The sequence below is a fragment of the Phyllobates terribilis genome, unplaced genomic scaffold (genome assembly GCF_046119375.1).
Source record: "Phyllobates terribilis strain yellow unplaced genomic scaffold, ASM4611937v1 Scaffold_1__5_contigs__length_1240528914, whole genome shotgun sequence".
Classification (NCBI taxonomy): Eukaryota; Metazoa; Chordata; class Amphibia; order Anura; family Dendrobatidae; genus Phyllobates; species Phyllobates terribilis.
This window is the reverse complement of record NW_027362761.1, coordinates 810,476,665-810,502,114: the sequence shown is the minus strand read 5'-3', so window position 1 is coordinate 810,502,114 and position 25,450 is coordinate 810,476,665. Positions and strand designations below refer to the sequence as shown.

Sequence of the window (25,450 nt, the reverse complement as noted above, 5' to 3'; positions counted from 1 at the left end):
AGTCTCTGGCTAGGGTACTGTATATATCAGGGAATTCTCTGGCTGGGGTACTGTATATACCAGGGAATTCTCTGGCTGGGGTACTGTATATACCAGGGAATTCTCTGGCTGGGGTACTGTATATACCAGGGAATTCTCTGGCTGGGGTACTGTATATACCAGGGAATTCTCTGGCTGGGGTACTGTATATACCAGGGAATTCTCTGGCTGGGGTACTGTATATAGCAGGGAATTCTCTGGCTGGGGTACTATATATATAAGGGAATTCTCTGGCTGGGGTACTGTATACATCAGGGAATTCTCTGGCTGGGGTTCTATATATATAAGGGAATTCTCTGGCTGGGGTACTGTATATCTCAGGGAATTCTCTGGCTGGGGTACTATATATATAAGGGAATTCTCTGGCTAGGGTACTGTATATATCAGGGAATTCTCTGGCTGGGCTACTATATATATAAGGGAATTATCTGGCTGGGGCACTGTATATATCAGGCAATTCTCTGGCTGGGGTACTATATATATAAGGGAATTCTCTGGCTAGGGTACTGTATATATAAGGGAATTCTCTGGCTGGGGTACTATATATATAAGGGAATTCTATGGCTGGGGTACTGTATATATCAGGGAATTCTCTGGCTGGGGTTCTATATATATAAGGGAATTCTCTGGCTGGGGTACTGTATATATCGGAATTCTCTGGCTGGGGTACTATATATATAAAGGAATTCTCTGGCTAGGGTACTGTATATATCAGGGAATTCTCTGGCTGGGGTACTATATATATAAGGGAATTCTCTAGCTGGGGTACTGTATATATCAGGGAATTCTCTGGCTGGGGTACTATATATATAAGGGAATTCTCTGGCTAGGGTACTGTATATATCAGGGAATTCTCTGGCTGGGGTACTATATATATAAGGGAATTATCTGGCTGGGATACTGTATATATCAGGGAATTCTCTGGCTGGGGTACTATATATATATATATGGGAATTCTCTGGCTAGGGTACAGTATATATCAGGGAATTCTCTGGCTGGGGTACTATATATATAAGGGAATTCTCCGGCTGGGGTACTGTATATATAAGGGAATTCTCTGGCTGGGGTACTGTATATATCGGGGAATTCTCTGGCTGGGGTACTATATATATATATAAGGGAATTCTCTGGCTGGGGTACTGTATATATCAGGGAATTCTCTGGCTGGGGTACTGTATATATCAGGGAATTCTCTGGCTGCGGTACTGTATATATCGGGGAATTCTCTGGCTGCGGTACTATATATATATGGGAATTCTCTGGCTGGGGTACTGTATATATCAGGGAATTCTCTGGCTGGGGTACTGTATATATCAGGGAATTCTCTGGCTGGGGTACTATATATATATATATATGGGAATTCTCTGGCTAGGGTACAGTATATATCAGGGAATTCTCTAGCTGGGGTACTATATATATAAGGGAATTCTCTGGCTGGGGTACTGTATATATAAGGGAATTCTCTGGCTGGGGTACTGTATATATCAGGGAATTCTCTGGCTGGGGTTCTATATATATAAGGGAATTCTCTGGCTGGGGTACTGTATATATCAGGGAATTCTCTGGCTGGGGTACTATATATATAAGGGAATTCTCTGGCTAGGCTACTGTATATATCAGGGAATTCTCAGGCTGGGGTACTATATATATAAGGGAATTATCTGGCTGGGGTACTGTATATATCAGGGAATTCTCTGGCTGGGGTACTATATATATAAGGGAATTCTCTGGCTAGGGTACTGTATATATCAGGGAATTCTCTGGCTGGGGTACTATATATATAAGGAAATTCTCTGGCTGGGGTACTGTATATATCAGGGAATTCTCTGGCTGGGGTACTATATATATATATATATGGAAATTCTCTGGCTAGGGTACAGTATATATCAGGGAATTCTCTGGCTGGGGTACTGTATATATCAGGGAATTCTCTGGCTGGGGTACTATATATATATATATATATATATGGGAATTCTCTGGCTAGGGTACAGTATATATCAGGGAATTCTCTAGCTGGGGTACTATATATATAAGGGAATTCTCTGGCTGGGGTACTGTATATATAAGGGAATTCTCTGGCTGGGGTACTATATATATAAGGGAATTCTCTGGCTAGGGTACTGTATATATCAGGGAATTCTCCGGCTGGGGTACTATATATATAAGGGAATTATCTGGCTGGGGTACTGTATATACCAGGGAATTCTCTTGCTGGGGTACTATATATATAAGGGAATTCTCTGGCTAGGGTACTGTATATATCAGGGAATTCTCTGGCTGGGGTACTATATATATAAGGAAATTCTCTGGCTGGGGTACTGTATATATCAGGGAATTCTCTGGCTGGGGTACTATATATATATATATGGAAATTCTCTGGCTAGGGTACAGTATATATCAGGGAATTCTCTGGCTGGGGTACTATATATATAAGGGAATTCTCCGGCTGGGGTACTGTATATATAAGGGAATTCTCTGGCTGGGGTACTGTATATATCGGGGAATTCTCTGGCTGGGGTACTATATATATATAAGGGAATTCTCTGGCTGGGGTACTGTATATATCAGGGAATTCTCTGGCTGGGGTACTATATATATAAGGGAATTCTCTGGCTGCGGTACTGTATATATCGGGGAATTCTCTGCCTGGGGTACTATATATATATAAGGGAATTCTCTGGCTGGGGTACTGTATATACCAGGGAATTCTCTGGCTGGGGTACTGTATATACCAGGGAATTCTCTGGCTGGGGTACTGTATATACCAGGGAATTCTCTGGCTGGGGTACTGTATATACCAGGGAATTCTCTGGCTGGGGTACTGTATATAGCAGGGAATTCACTGGCTGGGGTACTATATATATAAGGGAATTCTCTGGCTGGGGTACTGTACATATAAGGAAAGTCTCTGGCTAGGGTACTGTATATATCAGGGAATTCTCTGGCTGGGGTACTATATATATAAGGGAATTCTCTGGCTGGGGTACTGTATACATCAGGGAATTCTCTGGCTGGGGTTCTATATATATAAGGGAATTCTCTGGCTGGGGTACTGTATATATCAGGGAATTCTCTGGCTGGGGTACTATATATATAAGGGAATTCTCTGGCTAGGGTACTGTATATATCAGGGAATTCTCTGGCTGGGCTACTATATATATAAGGGAATTATCTGGCTGGGGCACTGTATATATCAGGCAATTCTCTGGCTGGGGTACTATATATATAAGGGAATTCTCTGGCTAGGGTACTGTATATATCAGGGAATTCTCTGGCTGGGGTACTATATATATAAGGGAATTCTATGGCTGGGGTACTGTATATATCAGGGAATTCTCTGGCTGGGGTTCTATATATATAAGGGAATTCTCTGGCTGGGGTACTGTATATATCGGAATTCTCTGGCTGGGGTACTATATATATAAAGGAATTCTCTGGCTAGGGTACTGTATATATCAGGGAATTCTCTGGCTGGGGTACTATATATATAAGGGAATTCTCTGGCTGGGGTACTGTATATATCAGGGAATTCTCTGGCTGGGGTACTATATATATAAGGGAATTCTCTGGCTAGGGTACTGTATATATCAGGGAATTCTCTGGCTGGGGTACTATATATATAAGGGAATTATCTGGCTGGGATACTGTATATATCAGGGAATTCTCTGGCTGGGGTACTATATATATATATATGGGAATTCTCTGGCTAGGGTACAGTATATATCAGGGAATTCTCTGGCTGGGGTACTATATATATAAGGGAATTCTCCGGCTGGGGTACTGTATATATAAGGGAATTCTCTGGCTGGGGTACTGTATATATCGGGGAATTCTCTGGCTGGGGTACTATATATATATAAGGGAATTCTCTGGCTGGGGTACTGTATATATCAGGGAATTCTCTGGCTGGGCTACTATATATATAAGGGAATTCTCTGGCTGCGGTACTGTATATATCGGGGAATTCTCTGGCTGGGGTACTATATATATATGGGAATTCTCTGGCTGGGGTACTGTATATATCAGGGAATTCTCTGGCTGGGGTACTGTATATATCAGGGAATTCTCTGGCTGGGGTACTATATATATATATATATATATGGGAATTCTCTGGCTAGGGTACAGTATATATCAGGGAATTCTCTAGCTGGGGTACTATATATATAAGGGAATTCTCTGGCTGGGGTACTGTATATATAAGGGAATTCTCTGGCTGGGGTACTGTATATATCAGGGAATTCTCTGGCTGGGGTTCTATATATATAAGGGAATTCTCTGGCTGGGGTACTGTATATATCAGGGAATTCTCTGGCTGGGGTGCTATATATATAAGGGAATTCTCTGGCTAGGGTACTGTATATATCAGGGAATTCTCAGGCTGGGGTACTATATATATAAGGGAATTATCTGGCTGGGGTACTGTATATATCAGGGAATTCTCTGGCTGGGGTACTATATATATAAGGGAATTCTCTGGCTAGGGTACTGTATATATCAGGGAATTCTCTGGCTGGGGTACTATATATATAAGGAAATTCTCTGGCTGGGGTACTGTATATATCAGGGAATTCTCTGGCTGGGGTACTATATATATATATATATGGAAATTCTCTGGCTAGGGTACAGTATATATCAGGGAATTCTCTGGCTGGGGTACTATATATATAAGGGAATTCTCCGGCTGGGGAACTGTATATATAAGGGAATTCTCTGGCTGGGGTACTGTATATATCAGGAAATTCTCTGGCTGGGGTACTATATATATAGAAGGGAATTCTCTGGCTGGGGTACTGTATATATCAGGGAATTCTCTGGCTGGGGTACTATATATATAAGGGAATTCTCTGGCTGCGGTACTGTATATATCGGGGAATTCTCTGCCTGGGGTACTATATATATATAAGGGAATTCTCTGGCTGGGGTACTGTATATACCAGGGAATTCTCTGGCTGGGGTACTGTATATATAAGGGGATTCTCTGGCTGGGGTACTATATATATAAGAGAATTCTCTGGCTGGGGTACTGTATATACCAGGGAATTCTCTGGCTGGGGTACTGTATATACCAGGGAATTCTCTGGCTGGGGTACTGTATATACCAGGGAATTCTCTGGCTGGGGTACTGTATATACCAGGGAATTCTCTGGCTGGGGTACTGTATATACCAGGGAATTCTCTGGCTGGGGTACTATATATATAAGGAAATTCTCTGGCTGGGGTACTGTACATATAAGGAAAGTCTCTGGCTAGGGTACTGTATATATCAGGGAATTCTCTGGCTGGGGTAGTATATATATAAGGGAATTCTCTGGCTGGGGTACTGTATACATCAGGGAATTCTCTGGCTGGGGTTCTATATACATAAGGGAATTCTCTGGCTGGGGTACTGTATATATCAGGGAATTCTCTGGCTGGGGTACTATATATATAAGGGAATTCTCTGGCTAGGGTACTGTATATATCAGGGAATTCTCTGGCTGGGCTACTATATATATAAGGGAATTATCTGGCTGGGGTACTGTATATATCAGGGAATTCTCTGGCTGGGGTACTATATATATAAGGGAATTCTCTGGCTAGGGTACTGTATATATCAGGGAATTCTCTGGCTGGGGTACTATATATATAAGGGAATTCTATGGCTGGGGTACTGTATATATCAGGGAATTCTCTGGCTGGGGTTCTATATATATAAGGGAATTCTCTGGCTGGGGTACTGTATATATCAGGGAATTCTCTGGCTGGGGTACTATATATATAAAGGAATTCTCTGGCTAGGATACTGTATATATCAGGGAATTCTCTGGCTGGGGTACTATATATATAAGGGAATTCTCTGGCTGGGGTACTGTATATATCAGGGAATTCTCTGGCTGGGGTACTATATATATATAAGGGAATTCTCTGGCTAGGGTACTGTATATATCAGGGAATTCTCTGGCTGGGGTACTATATATATAAGGGAATTCTCTGGCTGGGGTACTGTATATATCAGGGAATTCTCTGGCTGGGGTACTATATATATATATGGGAATTCTCTGGCTAGGGTACAGTATATATCAGGGAATTCTCTGGCTGGGGTACTATATATATAAGGGAATTCTCCGGCTGGGGTACTGTATATATAAGGGAATTCTCTGGCTGGGGTACTGTATATATCGGGGAATTCTCTGGCTGGGGTACTATATATATATAAGGGAATTCTCTGGCTGGGGTACTGTATATATCAGGGAATTCTCTGGCTGGGGTACTATATATATAAGGGAATTCTCTGGCTGCGGTACTGTATATATCGGGGAATTCTCTGGCTGGGGTACTATATATATAAGGGAATTCTCTGGCTGGGGTACTGTATATACCAGGGAATTCTCTGGCTGGGGTACTGTATATATAAGGGGATTCTCTGGCTGGGGTACTATATATATAAGAGAATTCTCTGGCTGGGGTACTGTATATACCAGGGAATTCTCTGGCTGGGGTACTGTATATAACAGGGAATTCTCTGGCTGGGGTACTGTATATACCAGGGAATTCTCTGGCTGGGGTACTGTATATACCAGGGAATTCTCTGGCTGGGGTACTGTATATATAAGGGAATTCTCTGGCTGGGGTACTATACATATAAGGAAAGTCTCTGGCTGGGGTACTGTATATATCAGGGAATTCTCTGGCTGGGGTACTGTATATACCAGGGAATTCTCTGGCTGGGGTACTGTATATATCAGGGAATTCTCTGGCTGGGGTTCTATATATATAAGGGAATTCTCTGGCTGGGGTACTGTATATATAAGGGAATTCTCTGGCTAGGGTACTGTATATATCAGGGAATTCTCTGGCTGGGGTTCTATATATATAAGGGAATTCTCTGGCTGGGGTACTGTATATATCAGGGAATTCTCTGGCTGGGGTACTATATATATAAGGGAATTCTCTGGCTAGGGTACTGTATATATCAGGGAATTCTCTGGCTGGGGTACTATATATATAAGGGAATTATCTGGCTGGGGTACTGTATATATCAGGGAATTCTCTGGCTGGGGTACTATATATATAAGTGAAATCTCTGGCTAGGGTACTGTATATATCAGGGAATTCTCTGGCTGGGGTACTATATATATAAGGGAATTCTCTGGCTGGGGTACTGTATATATCAGGGAATTCTCTGGCTGGGGTACTATATATATATATATATGGGAATTCTCTGGCTAGGGTACAGTATATATCAGGGAATTCTCTAGCTGGGGTACTATATATATAAGGGAATTCTCTGGCTGGGGTACTGTATATATAAGGGAATTCTCTGGCTGGGGTACTGTATATATCAGGGAATTCTCTGGCTGGGGTTCTATATATATAAGGGAATTCTCTGGCTGGGGTACTGTATATATCAGGGAATTCTCTGGCTGGGGTACTATATATATAAGGGAATTCTCTGGCTAGGGTACTGTATATATCAGGGAATTCTCTGGCTGGGGTACTATATATATAAGGAAATTCTCTGGCTGGGGTACTGTATATATCAGGGAATTCTCTGGCTGGGGTACTATATATATAAGGGAATTCTCTGGCTGGGGTACTGTATATATCAGGGAATTCTCTGGCTGGGGTACTATATATATAAGTGAAATCTCTGGCTAGGGTACTGTATATATCAGGGAATTCTCTGGCTGGGGTACTATATATATAAGGGAATTCTCTGGCTGGGGTACTGTATATATCAGGGAATTCTCTGGCTGGGGTACTATATATATATATATATGGGAATTCTCTGGCTAGGGTACAGTATATATCAGGGAATTCTCTAGCTGGGGTACTATATATATAAGGGAATTCTCTGGCTGGGGTACTGTATATATAAGGGAATTCTCTGGCTGGGGTACTGTATATATCAGGGAATTCTCTGGCTGGGGTTCTATATATATATAAGGGAATTCTCTGGCTGGGGTACTGTATATATCAGGGAATTCTCTGGCTGGGGTACTATATATATATAAGGGAATTCTCTGGCTAGGGTACTGTATATATCAGGGAATTCTCAGGCTGGGGTACTATATATATAAGGGAATTATCTGGCTGGGGTACTGTATATATCAGGGAATTCTCTGGCTGGGGTACTATATATATAAGGGAATTCTCTGGCTAGGGTACTGTATATATCAGGGAATTCTCTGGCTGGGGTACTATATATATAAGGAAATTCTCTGGCTGGGGTACCGGATATATCAGGGAATTCTCTGGCTGGGGTACTATATATATATATATATGGAAATTCTCTGGCTAGGGTACAGTATATACCAGGGAATTCTCTGGCTGGGGTACTGTATATACCAGGGAATTCTCTGGCTGGGGTACTGTATATACCAGGGAATTCTCTGGCTGGGGTACTGTATATACCAGGGAATTCTCTGGCTGGGGTACTGTATATAGCAGGGAATTCTCTGGCTGGGGTACTATATATATAAGGGAATTCTCTGGCTGGGGTACTGTACATATAAGGAAAGTCTCTGGCTAGGGTACTGTATATATCAGGGAATTCTCTGGCTGGGGTAGTATATATATAAGGGAATTCTCTGGCTGGGGTACTGTATACATCAGGGAATTCTCTGGCTGGGGTTCTATATACATAAGGGAATTCTCTGGCTGGGGTACTGTATATATCAGGGAATTCTCTGGCTGGGGTACTATATATATAAGGGAATTCTCTGGCTAGGGTACTGTATATATCAGGGAATTCTCTGGCTGGGCTACTATATATATAAGGGAATTATCTGGCTGGGGTACTGTATATATCAGGGAATTCTCTGGCTGGGGTACTATATATATAAGGGAATTCTCTGGCTAGGGTACTGTATATATCAGGGAATTCTCTGGCTGGGGTACTATATATATAAGGGAATTCTATGGCTGGGGTACTGTATATATCAGGGAATTCTCTGGCTGGGGTTCTATATATATAAGGGAATTCTCTGGCTGGGGTACTGTATATATCAGGGAATTCTCTGGCTGGGGTACTATATATATAAAGGAATTCTCTGGCTAGGGTACTGTATATATCAGTGAATTCTCTGGCTGGGGTACTATATATATAAGGGAATTCTCTGGCTGGGGTACTGTATATATCAGGGAATTCTCTGGCTGGGGTACTATATATATAAGGGAATTCTCTGGCTAGGGTACTGTATATATCAGGGAATTCTCTGGCTGGGGTACTATATATATAAGGGAATTCTCTGGCTGGGGTACTGTATATATCAGGGAATTCTCTGGCTGGGGTACTATATATATATATGGGAATTCTCTGGCTAGGGTACAGTATATATCAGGGAATTCTCTGGCTGGGGTACTATATATATAAGGGAATTCTCCGGCTGGGGTACTGTATATATAAGGGAATTCTCTGGCTGGGGTACTGTATATATCGGGGAATTCTCTGGCTGGGGTACTATATATATATAAGGGAATTCCCTGGCTGGGGTACTGTATATATCAGGGAATTCTCTGGCTGGGGTACTATATATATAAGGGAATTCTCTGGCTGCGGTACTGTATATATCGGGGAATTCTCTGGCTGGGGTACTATATATATAAGGGAATTCTCTGGCTGGGGTACTGTATATACCAGGGAATTCTCTGGCTGGGGTACTGTATATATAAGGGGATTCTCTGGCTGGGGTACTATATATATAAGAGAATTCTCTGGCTGGGGTACTGTATATACCAGGGAATTCTCTGGCTGGGGTACTGTATATAACAGGGAATTCTCTGGCTGGGGTACTGTATATACCAGGGAATTCTCTGGCTGGGGTACTGTATATACCAGGGAATTCTCTGGCTGGGGTACTGTATATATAAGGGAATTCTCTGGCTGGGGTACTATACATATAAGGAAAGTCTCTGGCTGGGGTACTGTATATATCAGGGAATTCTCTGGCTGGGGTACTGTATATACCAGGGAATTCTCTGGCTGGGGTACTGTATATATCAGGGAATTCTCTGGCTGGGGTTCTATATATATAAGGGAATTCTCTGGCTGGGGTACTGTATATATAAGGGAATTCTCTGGCTAGGGTACTGTATATATCAGGGAATTCTCTGGCTGGGGTTCTATATATATAAGGGAATTCTCTGGCTGGGGTACTATATATATAAGGGAATTCTCTGGCTAGGGTACTGTATACAGTTATATGAAAAAGTTTGGGCACCCCTATTAATCTTAAGCTTAATGTTTTATAAAAATTGGTGTTTTTGCAACAGCTATTTCAGTTTGATATATGTAATAACTGTTGGACACAGTAATGTTTCTGCCTTGAAATGAGGTTTATTGTACTAACAGAAAATGTGCAATCTGCATTCAAACAAAATTTGACAGGTGCATAAGTATGGGCACATCACCAGAAAAGTGATATTAATATTTAGTAGATCCTCCTTTTGCAAAAATAACAGCCTCTAGTCGCTTCCTGTAGCTTTTAATGATTTCCTGGATCCTGGATGAAGGTATTTTTGACCATTCCTCTTTACAAAACAATTCCAGTTCAGTTAAGTTTGATGGTCGCCGAGCATGGACAGCCCTCTTCAAATGATCCCACAGATGTTGAATGATATTCAGGTCTGGGGACTGGGATGGCCATTCCAGAACATTGTAATTGTTCCTCTGCATGAATGCCTGAGTAGATTTGGAGCGGTGTTTTGGATCCTTGTCTTGCTGAAAGATCCATCCCCTGCGTAACTTCAACTTTGTCACTGATTCTTGAACATTATTGTCAAGAATCTGCTGATACTAAGAGGAATCCATGCGTCCCTCAACTTTAACAAGATTCCCGGTGCCGGCATTGGTCACACAGCCCCAAAGCATGATGGAACCTCCACCAAATTTTACTGTGGGTAGCAAGTGTTTTTCTTGGAATGCTGTGTTTTTTTGCCGCCATGCATAACGCCTTTTTGTATGACCAAACAACTCAATCTTGGTTTCATCAGTCCACAGGACCTTCTCCCAAAAAGAAATTGGCTTCTCCAAATGTGCTTTTGCATACCTCAGCCGACTCTGTTTGTGGCGTGCTTGCAGAAACGGCTTCTTTCGCATCACTCTCCCATACAGCTTCTCCTTGTGCAAAGTGCGTTGTATAGTTGACTGATGCACAGTGACACCATCTGCAGCAAGTTGATGCTGCAGCTCTCTGGAGGTGGTCTGAGGATTGTCCTTGACTGATCTCACTATTCTTCTTCTCTGCCTTTCTGATGTTTTTCTTGGCCTGCCACTTCTGGCCTTAACAAGAACTGTCCCTTTGTTCTTCCATTTCCTTACTATGTTCCTCACAGTGGAAACTGACAGGTTAAATCGCTGAGACAGCTTTTTGTATCCTTCCCCTGAACAACTATGTTGAATAATCTTTGTTTTCAGATCATTTGACAGTTGTTTTGAGGAACCCATGATGCCACTCTTCAGAGGAGTTTCAAACAGGAGAACAACTTGCAAGTGGCCACTTTAAGTAGCTTTTCTCATGATTGCATACACCTGGCTATGAAGTTCAAAGCTCAATGAGGTTACAAAACCAAAAAAGTGCTTTAGTAAGTCAGTAAAAAGTAGGTAGGAGTATTTAAAACAAGAAAATGATAAGGGTGCCCATACTTATGCACCTGTCAAATTTTGTTTGAATGCAGATTGCACATTTTCTGTTAGTACAATAAACCTCATTTCAAGGCAGAAACATTACTGTGTCCAACAGTTATTACATATATCAAACTGAAATAGCTGTTGCAAAAACACCAATTTTTATAAAACATTAAGCTTAAGATTAATAGGGGTGCCCAAACTTTTTCATATAACTGTATATCAGGGAATTCTCTGGCTGGGCTACTATATATATATATATATATATATATAAGGGAATTATCTGGCTGGGGTACTGTATATATCAGGGAATTCTCTGGCTGGGGTACTATATATATAAGGGAATTCTCTGGCTAGGGTACTGTATATATCAGGGAATTCTCTGGCTGGGGTACTATATATATAAGGGAATTCTATGGCTGGGGTACTGTATATATCAGGGAATTCTCTGGCTGGGGTACTATATATATATAAGGGAATTCTCTGGCTGGGGTACTGTATATATTAGGGAATTCTCTGGCTGGGGTACTATATATATATAAGGGAATTCTCTGGCTGGGGTACTGTATATATCAGGGAATTCTCTGGCTGGGGTACTATATATATAAGGAAATTCTCTGGCTAGGGTACTGTATATATCAGGGAATTCTGTGGCTGGGGTACTATATATATAAGGGAATTCTCTGGCTGGGGTACTGTATATATCAGGGAATTCTCTGGCTGGGGTACTATATATATATATGGGAATTCTCTGGCTAGGGTACAGTATATATCAGGGAATTTTCTGGCTGGGGTACTATATATATAAGGGAATTCTCCGGCTGGGGTACTGTATATATAAGGGAATTCTCTGGCTGGGGTACTGTATATATCGGGGAATTCTCTGGCTGGGGTACTATATATATATAAGGGAATTCTCTGGCTGGGGTACTGTATATATCAGGGAATTCTCTGGCTGGGGTACTATATATATAAGGGAATTCTCTGGCTGTGGTACTGTATATATCGGGGAATTCTCTGGCTGGGGTCCTATATATATAAGGGAATTCTCTGGCTGGGGTACTGTATATACCAGGGAATTCTCTGGCTGGGGTACTGTATATATAAGGGGATTCTCTGGCTGGGGTACTATATATATAAGAGAATTCTCTGGCCGGGGTACTGTATATACCAGGGAATTCTCTGGCTGGGGTACTGTATATACCAGGGAATTCTCTGGCTGGGGTACTGTATATACCAGGGAATTCTCTGGCTGGGGTACTGTATATAGCAGGGAATTCTCTGGCTGGGGTACTGTATATAGCAGGGAATTCTCTGGCTGGGGTACTATATATATAAGGGAATTCTCTGGCTGGGGTACTATACATATAAGGAAAGTCTCTGGCTGGGGTACTGTATATATCAGGGAATTCTCTGGCTGGGGTACTATATATATAAGGGAATTCTCTGGCTGGGGTACTATATATATAAGGGAATTCTCTGGCTGGGGTACTGTATATATCAGGGAATTCTCTGGCTGGGGTTCTATATATATAAGGGAATTCTCTGGCTGGGGTACTGTATATATCAGGGAATTCTCTGGCTGGGGTACTATATATATCAGGGAATGCTCTGGCTGGGGTACTATATATATAAGGGAATTCTCTGGCTGGGGTACTATATATATAAGGGAATTCTCTGGCTGGGGTACTGTATATATCAGGGAATTCTCTGGCTGGGGTACTATATACATAAGGGAATTCTCTGGCTAGGGTACTGTATATATCAATGAATTCTCTGGCTCGGGTACTATATATATAAGGGAATTCTCTGGCTGGGGTACTGTATATATCAGGGAATTCTCTGGCTGGGGTACTATATATATATGAGAATTCTCTGGCTAGGGTACTGTATATATCTGGGAATTCTCTGGCTGGGGTACTATATATATAAGGGAATTCTCTGGCTGGGGTACTGTATATATAAGGGAATTCTCTGGCTGGGGTACTGTATATATCGGGGAATTCTCTGGCTGGGGTACTATATATATATGCAAGGGAATTCTCTGGCTGGGGTACTGTATATATCAGGGAATTCTCTGGCTGGGGTACTGTATATATCAGGGAATTCTCTGGCTGGGGTACTGTATATATTGGGGAATTCTCTGGCTGGGGTACTGTATATATAAGGGAATTCTCTGGCTGGGGTACTATATATATATAAGGGAATTCTCTGGCTGGGGTACTGTATATACCAGGGAATTCTCTGGCTGGGGTACTGTATATACCAGGGAATTCTCTGGCTGGGGTACTGTATATAGCAGGGAATTCTCTGGCTGGGGTACTGTATATATAAGGGAATGCTCTGGCTGGGGTACTATATATATAAGGGAATGCTCTGGCTGGGGTACTATATATATAAGGGAATTCTCTGGCTGGGGTACTGTATATATCAGGGAATTCTCTGGCTGGGGTGCTGTATATGTGGCGCCCCTGCGGGTTCAGTCGCCACAGAGGTACTGCATCTCATCCAGAGGTGTGGTATCCCACTCTCAGGTAAGGATAGAGTGCTGCCCGGGACCCTAACACCTGCATCCAACACATCCACTTCAGTAGGGCAGGGCGAGATTGCTCCTAAGGGAGAGCACAGTCCCTGGTCCCTGGCTGGAGTGGAGGGGAACCAAGTGAGGGGGAACCATGTAGTGGGTGTGGGTGGAGGACATAGATCAGGGGAGCACATGAAGGGAGTTGTATAAAATGGGTAGCCATCTTAGAAAGACAAGCCAGTCAGAGGAGAAGTGAGGGGAGCAGGGGCTCTGCAGGAGCTCTGCTCAGGAGGCGGGCCTAGCCCGAGAGGCCCAGGACAGAGAGAGGAGAGGGGGCAGGAGAAAGAGAAGGGATTCTAGGGGTACGGGCAGTGCTGGAGGCCACCCGTACGTCCGAATCTGCCAGGCGGTGGAGGGATCGAGCCGCAGAGGGGACCGGCCCCTAAACTAGTGGAGAACTACAAGGCTCAGCTAGGAACCGGAGGCTGCTGTACTTGTAAGATGCAGTGGCCACATCCGCAATTATATCACTGAAAAGGTGGCCACAGAGGTTCCAGGGGACTGCAGGTCGCCCGACAAGACCCGAGGCTACCGGATTGGGACACTGATTGCGAGGCGCAGGGCAGGAGGGCGAGAGCCAGCGCAGGAGGACGACTGAGGAAGGCATATAGAAAGGGGTCCTGTCAGGCACTCTTGAATTACCTGAGGGATTGCTGAACCCCAGTCTGGTGAACGCAGCGCGACGTGGGAGGTTGTAGTCCGGAACCTGTAACCTGAGGAACTTAAGAACTGTGAGTAAACTCACCTCAGACTGCACCCCACTGTCTCTGTGATTAATATCAGCGCCATCACCCCTGCACTACAACGCCCAGCACAACCTATAACATCTACACTGCCCTGGAGGTAAGCTCTACCTGTGGAGAGCCACACCAGCTTTGCTGCACTAACATCAGCTCCAGAGGACCTGCTCCGCAGCGGCGGCTCCACATAGCCGCATACCACAGGTGGCGTCACGAACTTTGTACATCAATCCCCTATAAAAATCCCCTTTTGAATGACCGCCCTGGGTCACGGACCAGGTCACCGCCACTGTGACGTCACCCCTAGCAACGACCGGCCCGGCACCGAGTACCCCACGGCCCAGGGGGCGCGTCATATATATACCAGGGAATTCTCTGGCTGGGGTACTGTATATATGAGGGAAGTCTGTTGCTGGGGTATTATATATATAATATGAGGTAGCTGGTTACAAAATGTTATAAATGAGGGAACTTTGACTTTGGCAGTATATAAAATATGAGGAAACTTCCTGTCTGGAGCACTGTGTACATGAGGGAACTATATGGGGTAATATACATATGAGGGAACTCCCTGTCTGAGTACTGTATATAATATGAGGACACCATCTGACTTGGGTATCATATATATGAGGAAGCTCCCTTACTTGGGCACTATATACAATACAATACAAGGTAACTCTCTGGCTGGCGCACTGTGTATAATATGAAGGGACTATCTGACTGGAATACGGTATATACCTGAATGGGGTACTACTGCAACACTAGTTTTCCGTAGCCATGGGTAATTATTCGAATTACAGAGACGCACCCACAAAAATCAAATATTTTAGCCAAAGAAAATATGCAACGGAACAACTTGCACTTGATACATTCATTCAATGTATACACCTCATATTCACTTTAGCATTTAGCATTTCATGACGTATCATCATTAAGTAATCATTGTTTGTTCATCTTATACATTTAGTTTATTTACAATCATATTTTCACTTTTACACACCAACACCTCATGCTCTTTCTTTCTCCCCTTCTTTCCTTTTCCATAGCTATGTATTCTCATTCTAGTTTTTTTGACAGCATACATGGATACATCCATTCACTCTTTATAGTAAATATTATCCTCATTTTTTTAATAATAAATGTCCTCACACTTCTCTCACATTTTACAGATTGATTTTACAAATTGATCTTCAGTGATCTGCATAACTATGATGCTTTTTGACTCCATGGTGCGGATGCATTCTGTCAGACCTCCCAGGACTTACATTCCGGCTGGGCAACAGGACCATGGTGTACTTCCATTTCCTGGGACACCGGTCCCAAGACAACACCGCACGCTATGATCAGAGTTTCCCCACTGTGGCGAAGACTCGGACAGAGCATGCACTGCTTACGCAGTTTCAATGCATACCATATCCTACACTCATCACGTAGACATGACGTTTGGCTCGCTGATTGGCCAATGGTGCACTGATCTCGGAGTGGGCCACACCTCTTATTTGTGACGTAGAGGTGACGTCTAGCACAATGATTGGGTGATCGAAGATGCAGTTTTTATAGCTTCATGATAGGCCATTTTGCATACCAGGGGTACATAATGCGTTCTTTTCCTATTGGCAGCCGGTCAATTGAGTCCACCTTTATATACTTACCTTCCTGCTCCTGCTATGACACAGCCCCTGACGAAGCTGGGTGAAACGCGCGTTGACACTATTATGTCTGGTCTTATACTTCCAAGGGAATTAAACTTTAGGTACTGATATACTGAAATTTAACGTATAGTGTACCTGGTATGTGTTCATAGCCCTCCAATGAGTTACTTTGTGTTTTATAAAATTCTGTTACTATATTCTCTTTATATCAATAAAGTATTTGTTATTTTTTGAGACATGTTGTTGCACCTTTTCTTTTTTTTTGTTTATATCTGAATGGGGCACTGTATATAATATGAGGGAACGCTCTGGTTCATGCAGTGTATTTAAGGGAAATGCTCTTTTGGCTAATTTGGTTGGAAATAGAGGCCAGAAAAACTATTTGCACTTTATGTAAAGAGAAGGAAATATAAAAAGTGCCAAAGATTTCTACAGTGATTGATACTTTCTAATTTACTTATCAACTACTAACATCTAAAACAATTCTCCTCTCTTGTGGTATAGTCAATACATATCTACAGTGCTTTTCCCCTTACTGGGGAAGCAGACACTTCAGTGAATACTTCAGGAACGGTGGTTAAGAATTTTCAGTATTGCTTTTCATTTTAATCTCCCATATTTAGTGCTGTACTTTTGTATGTGTTCTGTAGAGCTGGTTCTTGTGATGATAGGGAATATTACTCCAGACATGATATAGAAAAAATAAAGATTATTTAATTAAATGTGTGGAACATGATCTAATTTATTCCACACAATCTAAAGTTGTAACATGATGTCATTGTTATCGTAGTTATGGAGCTCTTGAGCCTGGGGTGAACATGGTTCACACCGTCAACCAGCCAGACAGGTGAGATCATGCATCAGATGTGTGAATGATAGCAAGACCTACTGTGCCTACTCGATTCTTGAGGCAGTAGACATCTGCTATAACACTGATATCACCTCTTCTGTCTACGAAAGCATATTTTACCACATTAAAGAGAAAATGTCACTACGACAGGATCCTTATAGAGATAAAATAAGTAAGTGTAAGTGGCCCCCTATTGTGTTATTCAAAGTACAACGACTATCTTGGATCTTCACTGTCTCTCTCCTGATGAGAAAACCCCATTCATAGCATCTCGTAAATGCCATAATTCATAAGCCCCTTGCCTAACAGCATGTGCCATTTATCATCGATGAATTCCATTAGCAAATCTATTTAACACTGAAGAATATTGACTGAGCAGCAAAAATTAACACATTATTATTATTTATTATTTTAGCGCCATTTTTTCCATGGCGCTTTACATGTGACACATCCAACTTACCTTCCATTATAGTCATGGGATCCTCCACCTTAGGGCGCAGAATATTGGGACCAAATACTGTAGCAAGATTCTGTACACTCATTTTATTTACCCCCGAGTATGACTGAACTTCATCCAGAAACCTAAAGATATAAATGTGAAAAAATGATTTAAGACAGATTACATACGCAGCCCACGCAGATATTGTGTATTGTGCCATGTGTGTATGTAGTACAATGTGACAAATTATGGACCTATGTTGCTGGTAGATGTGAGCCACCATATATATTTATCGGTAATATCTAAGAAGACACAGAAAATATAAGATCCAACGTTTACTACATTCCCAGTGCGGGTGGGCTCAACTGACCAGATGTATACGATTTGCATACAAGTGGTCATGTGCCAACTAGACACCCGCGTTTCTCTTAATTCTATTCTGTTGGGATACAAGTTGGCACTTAACCGTAAGTATGCAAATCGTTTGACCTCTAACCCGCACGGGGAATACAGAGGGATTGTGACAGTATGCGCATTGTATACTGTCATCACTGGGCGGTCTACAGTCACACAGAGTGCCTACAGACTTTTATTCTGAGACTGGACAAATCTTTTAAGTGCTCAGTTGGAGCTACTTGCATTATGGTATATTTTTGATCAAAAATAGTTCACTAAGTACCCTATATTTATTATGCAATTTTGCTTTACATTTATATATAATTATGGTAGGGTATGAGATATGTCTCACACTGGTAATGCCCGCTTTCATTTAAAATACGCTCTGAAGGCAGATTCTCAGGGAAATCTACGTCCGGCCTTTGGACCTTAACAGCTCATTTACATATTAAGAAAAACATGGATTTTTCTGTAATAAAACATTGGACCACAGATATCAAGGTGTCATTGTATTCAGCTCCCTATGATCTATACGCCCATATAGACGGCTTAGGAGGGTTGATCCTACTGACAGAAACCCCTTAAGAAATGATTTAATAAATAAGCAATTTTTCATATATATATATATATAATCTTTATATCTTTATCTATCTATGTATATATATATATACATATATATGTAGATATATATATATATACATATATATATATCTATATATGTTAATAATAGTTGTCTTTGTATGTTACATACATATCTTACCTACAAATGTACTTTAACAAGTTGTAATTTACTGTCGGAAGGCTTTTCACTTGCTTTACTAGTTCAGCCACTCCCTGTAAAGTGAAATGAACATCATTATTATGAAGAATATTGTCATAAAACAGAAAACTGTGAGAGCTGACATTGCCATGGGGTCAATGATCTATGCTTCGTTTCCTGAAACATTCAAATTGCATCCGATGTTTCAAAAGAGGAGTGAAATGGCCAAATTGGTGTTATCAGATCCTGGCCACTACAGTGGGATGTCAGCTGCATAATACTGCTGGCACAGTTCTTGTGCCCACGCCATCATTGTAGTGTATTAGTGTGACTGGCACATTCTATTAACAACATCACCACCACATATTAGTAAGCTGCAGGGCAGAAGGGGTTCAACTCAGAAGGATACATTATGTTTTGAAGGTCAAGGTAACTGGCCTTTGTATAATGAGACAACCTTGGAAGACCATGATGCTCGAGGAACATAAAATAATGTCCTAATAAAGCAACATTTTCTAGGAAAAATTGTACTCTTTAATGTTACTGAAAGTAAGGGACAAATGACATTGCATTTTCCTGATGTGTAATGATGAACTAAAATAGGGTTGAATAAGGACCTGCTCTATTTAAATGTAAAGTGTGAATGTTGGGCATGTTACAAGCCCATGGTAGGGGTAGTCAGAGGTAATTCTGGAAATGGGTTGTGGTCTCGTAATCCCAGAAAACGGCAGAAGCAACAGGGCATTGCGTTACAGAAGGATAGTGCAACAATGTGAATGAATGTCAAAGCAGGTCATATTGTAGTAGCATGTAGCCTCCCTTAGACCCATAGTGGCATGGAAGGTTTGGGCAAGCACCAACCATCTTAGTGCAACCTGACCACCAAGGCTCAAAACACAACTGTGTCATTTTTACAATTTTAATGTTCTGATGGTCCCGGTTATTTGCCCACCAGGTGTAAGAGTAAACAACGACCATTGTGCCTATTTGGGACTGTACCACCTACGCCTTGTATCGCATAAAGTGACAGTAGTCACCAAGATTCCTGTGCCTCTGTGTAAGTGCTCACTCACAGGAGCGTATACATCGGACGAGTGCCATCCGATGTTTTAACCAGTGTTATACTGATCTGCATTTTTTTTCTCACCGATTCGGCATGAGAAAAAAATTGTAGCATGCAAATCGGATGACATGCACCCATTCAAGTCTATGGGTGCATGGAAATCATCGGACTGCACTCAAATGACATATGAGTGCAGGCACATGTCCGAGGACTCACACAATGCACAAAAATGTTGCTCTCTATCTTATCCTGCGCTACGGTTCTCTCATCCAATAGAATTGGATCACGCTATGCTGACACTCTGATTAAACTCGGATCAGAATATGATCAGGTATCATTACCATAACTGATCCGATTCTCTCTGAGGATCTACACTCGTGTAACCCTGGCCTAAAAAAAAAATTCTTGTTGATTGCACCACAAGTGACTATGACCTTCAGCTGTGGTACGAACACCTTACATGATCACTAGAGTAAGTTTTCTATTGGCCAGGTAGATCCCATTTTCTGAAGGATCAGCTCTGCAGCTTTCTGCCTCTTTTTACCTGTGATTTAGTGCATAATACAGCAAACAGAGTGTAAATGAAAAAAGTGAATTTGCTGAACCCGGCGTTCACCCTCCCTCTATTCTCGGCTACTTACTGATTCCTCCTCCTTGCTCAGCTGTTTTGCACATGAGAGGAAATCTTCATACTTTGAATATGGGATGACAGGCTCCGGCAGCTCTCGCAGGTACAGCTTCAGAAGGGAGGCCACAGTGTGGACATCTGTGCTACTGTAGATAACAGACAAGAAACACGTGGTTAATACAGAAGCATCAGTCTGCTAATCCATGGCATAGTGTCTGAGCTATGCCATAGTTTAATACATCATTTCTGTAATATGTCTAGAATACAATCTTTTTCATTTCCACCCTGTCTGCTATTACCTTCATGTCAAATGAAATAAACCCGTGCATTAGTCATTTCTCTATAAGCGAGTGCCTACTGGCAGGTGAGCGGTACTGGATCAGCAATATATAAAGGGCGGCATAGAAACAGAACAATGCATCATAATCAGGTGTAGTGTTATATGTTATATCTGAAAATATTAAAGTGTTCATAATCCACTAGTAATAGTCTGTTGGCAGTGGGTCGTAATTATATTATTATTGTCGGACATGTCGTGTCAGAGAAGAACTCAATGAACTCTATGTGGTCTAATTAGATGATTGCTGTAGTCTCTTCACTGCATATCGGTACCTTCGGCATAGATATAGAGAGGGCAGACATTGCAGATCCTCTAACTATGGAATCACTAAGTTTTCTGCAAGCATTTCAAAAATAGGCATCAGTTCTATAGTTGTAGTTGTTGAATTGAAGGAGACTTGGTTCAGTTTTTGTATTGGATCCAGACAGAAATACAACCTGAAGTTCCTTGGCCATAATGCAAATTCTGTAATATATACTTTTTCCTATGTGGCAGAATGCCTTTATTTGCCTTAAGGGAACAGGGCCTGGATATAACTTCTACCTCTGTCCCATCAATATGTATGTAACTGGAGGCAGGATTTTCAAGTTATACCATTGAATAGCATCAAATTAAGCTGGTAATCTGTTCCCAGAAACACAATGTGAAAGCATTGTGAATTTTATAGTCACATTTAAAAGGGTATTCTCAGAGTTCTGAAGTCTCCTTACTTCCTGGTTACACAGGGGCAGGCATTCCTCATTGAATGACAGTTCTGATCCAAGAGCTTCATATTGCTACTACACACCAACGTCCGTCATTGTTTATTCTGAATCTACACTGTTACATATAGAGATAACATGGCATTTGAACAAGCACATGGCTCAGGAAAATGAGAGTCATGTTTAGGAGACCTGCTCTGGAAGCTGTGGATAGTGGTGCTGAAATGGTGATTTGCAGAACTAACAAGTAAGGAGCTGATAGGGAGTTGTGGAGGTAAGCAGCTAAATCACTTATTGAAATCAATGGGCTGGGTAGAGGTAACTGGGATGTTAGCAGTTAACGCCACTCCTATAATAATACTACTGTGCACGACTGGCCAGGCTCTTAGAAACAAACTGTACACTATGTAAGATAAAAGCTCTTCCTGCAGGAGAATGAATGCAGATAGAAAAAGCAAACCAGCTGCAAACTTGCTTATTTTAGTGATGTAAAGCAATTTTATAACATGAGAATACCCCTTTAATACTAATGAATATACTAGATAAAGTGACATAGCAAATCATATCAGAGAGAGCAGAATGACTAATGCATAAGTATACAGTTTACAATTAGCTTCTCTAGAAATTAATGAAATGCTCATTAACATGGTAGGCTGCAGAATCCATTATTTATGGACAAATCTGCAGTTTAACTTGTTTGGCCACTTGATGTCAGCAGGAAAAACTAACATTCCATAATTATTCTTCCATTTTTTTTATTTTAACAGTAGCTCAGTGGTTAGCACTGCAACCTTGCAGCACTGGGGTCCTGGGTTCAAATCCCACCAAGAACAATATCTGCAAGGAGTTTGTATGTTCTCTCTGTGTGTGCACATCAGACATACTGATAGAGAATTTAAATTGTGAGCCCCAGTGGGGATAGTGAAGATGTTCTCGGTAAAGCGCTGCAGAATATGATGGTGCTATAAAAGTAAATAAAAGGTTTGTATTACATTTTTCTTGTAGTACAAAAACAATACAAATAAAAACCTAGTATAACAGATGTGATATAAAAGAGCACTAGATATGTCTACAGTATATATACACTACATATATATATATATATATACACATATACATCATGCATAATTTAATTTGAGGCAGGTTTTCTAAGAAGAATGCATCTAAATTGTATTGCACATTGTTCCAGATAAATAGATTATTATTATTAAGAAACCCACAGTTTTAAAAAATGAATGGAAATGCAACAATATTAAATATTTGTGCTATTTTTGGCACTAATTTGGTCTATATATGTGTAACAGTCATGAGTTACAGTGAGGAGAAGAAATATGTCTTACATGCCTAGTGAATTGCACAGAATATATTCTGCAGTGTATGTCATTTTGATAAATGTGGAGCAATTTCCATCAGTTTTTCCTACTCAGACTTCCATGCATCTTATGACGCTCTGTATAAATCTCCCCAGTGTGTTGCTTCTAAATCACGCAAAAGGTGAAATATGAAGCATAAGTAACTACCTCTCACTACCACTAGATGGCAGAATGTCACAGCACATTTTTATTACAAAGCAAAGCACAAGAAAGTAAAAAAATGCTATCTATATTAAAATAGATCTTATATCCTAACTAAATGATCTGCTGTCTTCTCCTCATTAGTAATACAGATGCACACACATATATACTGGACCAAATGCCTAAATCTAATGTTACGGGATCAGTTCACTAATACTATTCCAAAATATGTATTCATTAAAACATTGAAGAATAGCTGTAAAGCTGAGAATTCTTTAGTTTATGGTTTCTGTTGCAATATGTGTATAATGCATATAACTCTACCAGCCTTTGTATACATGCTGCTATTTCACTAGTATTATCTGTAAGTAGATAAGATTCCTGCTTTTACAGCTGTTTCCCTCTGGGCGGCGCTATTATCCACAAGATTTGCAGCGATATGGCTACTCTATGGGAAGACTTCATAAACATCAATTACTTTGACATGATGGGGTCACGGTGAAGGCACACTTAGGCCACTAACATTCTGGGAAGGAAATATTCTGATGTAGCTTTATTGGAGGAATATGCATGAATTTGGGATTCAATTGACAGCATAGAGTAAAGTATGTTTCAGAGTTCCATTCATAATGTATGTGGTATTACCACAATGATTACATTTTTGATGAAACAATATGTTTCTGTACTACAGTATGTCCCAATAATCAATATTTTCTCATATTATGTCCTTATATTGCCAATAACCCCATCCCAGCTCTTAAATACTCAGAAATCCATACTTTGATAATAGGGACCAGGAGTCATCTTCCTAAAAGGTTTATTCCCAAAGTCACAAGTTATTTCCTATCCATTGCATAGGGGTTAACTTGCTGATTGCTGAGAGGTCAAACTTCTGAGACCCCCAACTATTTTGAGAACCCTGAGAACGGGGCTCTGCAGTCCTGTCTTGAATGGAGCGAGGTGTGCACATTCAACCTCCCCTACATTTAGTGTCTATGGGAATGCTGGAATAGCGAATGCTGTACTCAGATATCTTTGGCAGTCCCATTGAAAATGAATGGAGCGGTAAAGCATGGGCACCTCTGCTCCATTCAAGATGTTTTTAGGGTTCTAGAGACCTGATCTTCAAATCGCTGTGGTTCTTCAGCGAACAGCAAATTATCCCCTATCCTATGTATAACCTGTGATTTTGGGCATAACCCCTTAAATGTTAATTGCTTTTACAGAACAGTACACAGAAATATCATTAGAGTTCCCCAAAAGCCTTCAGGTGATTGAGGTTAGTGGCAAGAGTTGGACCCCCACAATCTGATACTGGTGGCCTATCATATACAACCCCAATTTCAAAAAAGTTGGGACGTTGTGTAAAATGTAAAGAAAACAAGAATGCAATAATTTGGATATCTCTTATAGAAATATTTTATTGACAACAGAACATAGAACACATCAGAAGTAAAAGAAGAATTTAATTTGAAAAAATTAACACATTTCGAAATTGATGGCAGTAACACATCTCAAAAAAAGATGGGATAGGATTAACAAAAGTCTGGAAAATTGAGTGGTACTAGTGAAAAACAGCTGGGGGTCAGTTTTCAACTAAGTCACATGACTGCGTATAAAAAGAGCAAAAGAGCATGTTAGAGAGGCAGAGTCTCTCAGACGTAAAGATGGTCAGAGATTCACTAATCTTTGGACAACTGCATCTAAAATTGTGGCATAATTTCAAAAAAATGTCCCTCAACATAAAATTGCTAATACTTTGAATGTGCCACCATTGACAGTATATTATGTCATCAAAAGATGCAGAGATTTTGGAGAAATCCATGTGCACAAAGCCAGATGGTCAATAACGGATGCTCATGATCTATGGGCTCTCGGGCGGCAATGCATTAATAACAGGCATGATTCGCAAACGAAAATCACTGCATGGGCTCAGGAATTATTCTAGAGATCATTGTCTGCGAACACAGTGTACTGTGCAAACCAAATGTAAGTTAAAGCTCTGCCATGCAAAGAAAAAGCCATATATCAACACAATCCAGAAAATTGCCGTCTTCTCTGGGCCAAGGATCATTTAAAATGGACTCAGGCAAAATGGAAAACTGTTATGTGGTGAAGCAAAATTTGAAATTCTTT

General features: G+C 41.2%; 1 protein-coding gene across 7 annotated transcripts in view; it reads right to left on the bottom strand.

Annotated features, from left to right (window-relative positions):
- ARHGAP24 (Rho GTPase activating protein 24) overlaps positions 1-25,450 on the bottom strand; it is a 1,313,999-nt gene that overhangs the window by 13,126 nt on the left and 1,275,423 nt on the right. For all 7 annotated transcript variants that reach the window (XM_073637122.1, XM_073637123.1, XM_073637121.1 and 4 more), the window contains 3 exons: positions 20,773-20,905; positions 19,069-19,142; positions 17,934-18,055 (listed from right to left, as the gene is read on the bottom strand). In XM_073637122.1, coding sequence (XP_073493223.1) covers positions 17,934-18,055; positions 19,069-19,142; positions 20,773-20,905 — 329 coding nt within the window. The remainder of the gene's footprint in view (positions 1-17,933; positions 18,056-19,068; positions 19,143-20,772; positions 20,906-25,450) is intronic.